General features: G+C 35.2%; 1 protein-coding gene across 1 annotated transcript; it reads right to left on the minus strand.

Annotated features, from left to right (window-relative positions):
• Positions 1 to 330: 330 nt before the first annotated feature.
• Positions 331 to 1491, minus strand: LOC121253915 (MLP-like protein 43). Its single transcript, XM_041153838.1, has 2 exons — positions 1219 to 1491; positions 331 to 861 (listed from the first exon to the last, which is right to left on the minus strand). The coding sequence occupies exons 1-2, from the start codon at positions 1409 to 1411 to the stop codon at positions 578 to 580; spliced, it is 477 nt and encodes a 158-aa protein (XP_041009772.1). The 5' UTR covers positions 1412 to 1491; the 3' UTR covers positions 331 to 577.
• Between the last annotated feature and the right edge of the window lie 2331 nt (positions 1492 to 3822).

Raw genomic sequence — 3822 nt, forward strand, 5'->3', positions numbered from 1 at the left:
AAGCGAGGTCCATCTTTCTCTCAAGTAAGAAGAGTCAAAGTAGGCATGAAGCAGATCTATAAACAAAGGATTTTAAATTTTAAAGATCCAAATCTAAATCTTTCTCTCAAATCCATCAACCCAAATACATTATTGAAGTGTGCTTGAAATGAGTTCTTTCATCTAGATAGTCACTTAAAGCTATTGTTTTGTTTAGTACTTTCATCCTCCCGCATGATTTGATGATCTGCTATTTTAAGAGATGATAAATTAAGGGCAAAAAGAATATAAGCCATCACATAGTGCAGAATATACATAAGCTAGTACGTACGATATAATTGATCGGAAGCATAAGGAAGTTCCGTTTGCAGGTTTATTATAATAAGCATACAGAGAGGGATAGAGAGACAGATCAAATACCATATGAGTACATATAATGGATTGATCCACCATGAAAGACACGAGGTACCTGCTCAAACTAAGATGACCAAAAACAAAGAAACCAACAATACAAGAAAGGGTACCTTTTTACATACTTTCTTTTTCAGAAAATAAAGGTATTTATTTATATATATGCTATAATATGTGATATTTTTGTTCACAGGTACTCCTTGCGCTTGATCATAAGATTATCATCCATCTCTTTGATAAGATCAGCTGCAAACTGAAGCATTTCTTTTGGATCTGGAATCTCCTCGTTAAGTTTCTCATATTCAACTGTCCAACGGGCTAAGCATCCCTGTTTCTTTGGAATGGCCTGAAAAACGAACTTGAAACTTTTGTACGCCTCTACGAGTAATCCTCCTATCACCTTGAAAGTGACGGATAGTTTCTCATCATCTATGCTCTCCAATATCTCCTGGGAATTCACAGTTTTCCCCTCTACACAGCCAGACCCAAAAAATAAGAGAATCGATGAAATATATAAATATTAAACCAGGCAAGCAATCATCATTCAATAACATGATTAGCAATTGGCCCCTAAACTATCAATTTCCAGATTCACCTTCAAAGTAGAAAAAAAGCAATATATTCCATTTTCCCTTTGGAATGTCGAAATTATCCCCAACAGTTTTTAAGAAGACGATATAATCATTGCATATTAAAAATTTTAAAAATAAGAAAGAAATAGAAAATGGCCAAAGAGAGAAAATCATCAAAGGCTTTCAACATGTGACAGGTGAGAGAGTTCATATATAAATACATGTGATCAACATTAACAAACTTTTGTGCCCTTACCGAATAAGAAATGCCAGTTTATGACAGCACCCACATTTTCCCGATTACCTTCTACTAAATCAACCTTCTGTATAAAGTTAGGGCAAAGTTTTGGTATCTCGTAGAATCGTTTCGAGTTAGCCTCATATAAAGCAGGAGCAGATGACTTTGCCTCTACTTCAATACTTAACTTACCAGACAGAGAAGATGACATTTTTCCTTTCAATTATAAGGAGTTTTCACTATTCTAGTACGAGCAAGTAGAAGCAGTTAGTAGTAGCAGCTAGGAATGAAAGACTCTGTGTCCAGGCCACTAATGCACTCTTCGGCTTTTATAGGAAAAGATGGTCTGGGTTTAGTGCAATCTTCTTCTCAGTCAAAATAAGGAAACAGCTAGCTAGCCGACGTCGATCTTTGACTGTTAGTCGGCAAGTTCTTCTGGATGTGGCGGGATCACTGTAGTGAAATGGAAAGTAAAAATAAAATACAACATCCATTAATTGTAGCTCATTTTTAAACCAGTTTCTTCGTATTTTACATCATCCATTGAAAATGCTCTTCCATCGTGAAATTTGAATAATCAACATTTTTGTCTGGGAAACTCGTACTAGTCCTGGATACATTTGAAAGAACCACGTGACATGATGTCTTGTACGAGCCGGTTTAAACACGTTTGTTAATCCCTTTGACAATTTCTTTTTTTCTGACGCAGGCAAGCATACAGTCCTCCATTCAAGAATTTTTTTATATTTTTCTTTTGAATATTCTTCCAAACATTTTCAATTTGCTGAGGCAATCCAAATATATGAATCTCTTTATATGGAAGTTTGTTGGAGGAATAATCTAAATTAATCCTTTGTCAAACTTTAGAGAGAGATTGAATTTTCAGCAAAACTATATAATTAAATATATAATCACATTAATGAGGGGACATACGTTTGACTTTAGCCAATGTAACAATCTACTAGAAATTAACTAGTGAAATTCTATTGACTTTAGGAACCTCGTGAAAACCCCATAAGTTTGTACGAATCGACCAATTGCTCAGGTTTTAATCTGTCAACATAGTTAGTGTTATCATTCACTATAGTGCTATGAATATGAGTTTAATTATTTGAGGTAGTTAGAAGTGTCAAAATGTGTTATGGTATTCGCCATTAGACTCAGTTGATTATTTGGGATTTTATGGCGCAATTACTTATTTTCATAATTTCAGATAAAACGACTGTTCGAAATTGTGAAATTATTTTTTAAGGGCACTTCAGGGTTGAATTTCGGTAAACGATTTTCACTGTAGGTTAATATGAATATTTAGAATTTTTCAATACTAAGTTTTTATGCATTTTTTTGGAGTGAATAGTAATCTCGATAAGCGCACCCATTGCAGTGTTTTCAAAATTATAGTGTGGAATGTCCAAATCAGGTTAGAGAAATTTTATTTGGACACTTGGCAAGATCTTAGCCACACATAGTGAATGGTATTAGAAACTTGGCACAAAAAGAAACTATTATATAGATTTGTAAAGGAAATCAGGGTGTGAGATTATACCACCTAAGCAAAACTTTGTTTCATCTGTTCAACCAAATTGTGACAGACCAAAGAAGATTTCAATCCTAGCACAACCTAAATGGTTGGAATCCAATTGAAACCCCAAAAACTTGGTTGAAACCGAAACCCTAAACGGTTTCTCAAATCCTAAAGTTGGTCTCCAAACCCTTTCTAACCCGATTTCTAGTATGGTGTTTAATCACTTCCACGCGCTATTAATTAATCAAATTCTTGTTATAGCATCATTATCCAACCTTTTAATCCTTGGAAATTTGATTGGGCCAAGAAAAATTGGTTTTGGGCTTGATAGCATCTCAAACCCTAACCAAACCCCTTTTAAACCCCAAATTGAAGCCCACTTGGTTGGGGCCATCAAGGCCCACAAAATTGGCCACCTTGGCAAAGTTTCTTGAAGAAGTTTTCTCCCCCACATGGCAGACTATCCACTGCCGTTGGCTGCACTCAATAGTACCTTGATGTGAAGGAAAAATCCACTCCATCAACCTCCATCTCTCACAGCTGTTGCAGGCAGTCCTTTGCCCTCATTACTTTCCATTTTATGTCACATAGCCAACTCCAATCAAAGGTATTTCAAGCCCATAACTTCCCCCTCCAGGAGTCTAAAGCCGTGCAAGACACACTTCTCTCCATTTTATCACTTCTTTCCCCCATTCTTAGAGAGAAACCCAAAAGCGCTCTCTCGGGCAGATTTCTGTGTCTTTTTGCGTGACCATTTCAACCCTTTATAAGTATTTTCTCATGATGACTCATTCATAAAAGTTGTTCTTATTTTAGTCTAGTTTCAGTGAATATCTTATTAGTCTCATTATATTCTCATTTGATCGGTCAAAAGTATTTTTAACCATGAAAAGGTCATTCTGGGCTTGAAACTGGAGAGTATGATATGTTTTGGAATTTTTGACCAAACTAATGGAAATATCTTGGTCCAAAAATTTTATGGAGTGTTTCTAGCATGTGTTTAAGAATTTTCATTGAAGTTTTGTTGCATGAATAAAGCTTTTGATGATATATTTTCTTAGCTTTAGAAACTTGAAAACTAGAAGTGGAAAAATTGT

The sequence above is a fragment of the Juglans microcarpa x Juglans regia genome, chromosome 3D (genome assembly GCF_004785595.1).
Source record: "Juglans microcarpa x Juglans regia isolate MS1-56 chromosome 3D, Jm3101_v1.0, whole genome shotgun sequence".
Classification (NCBI taxonomy): Eukaryota; Viridiplantae; Streptophyta; class Magnoliopsida; order Fagales; family Juglandaceae; genus Juglans; species Juglans microcarpa x Juglans regia.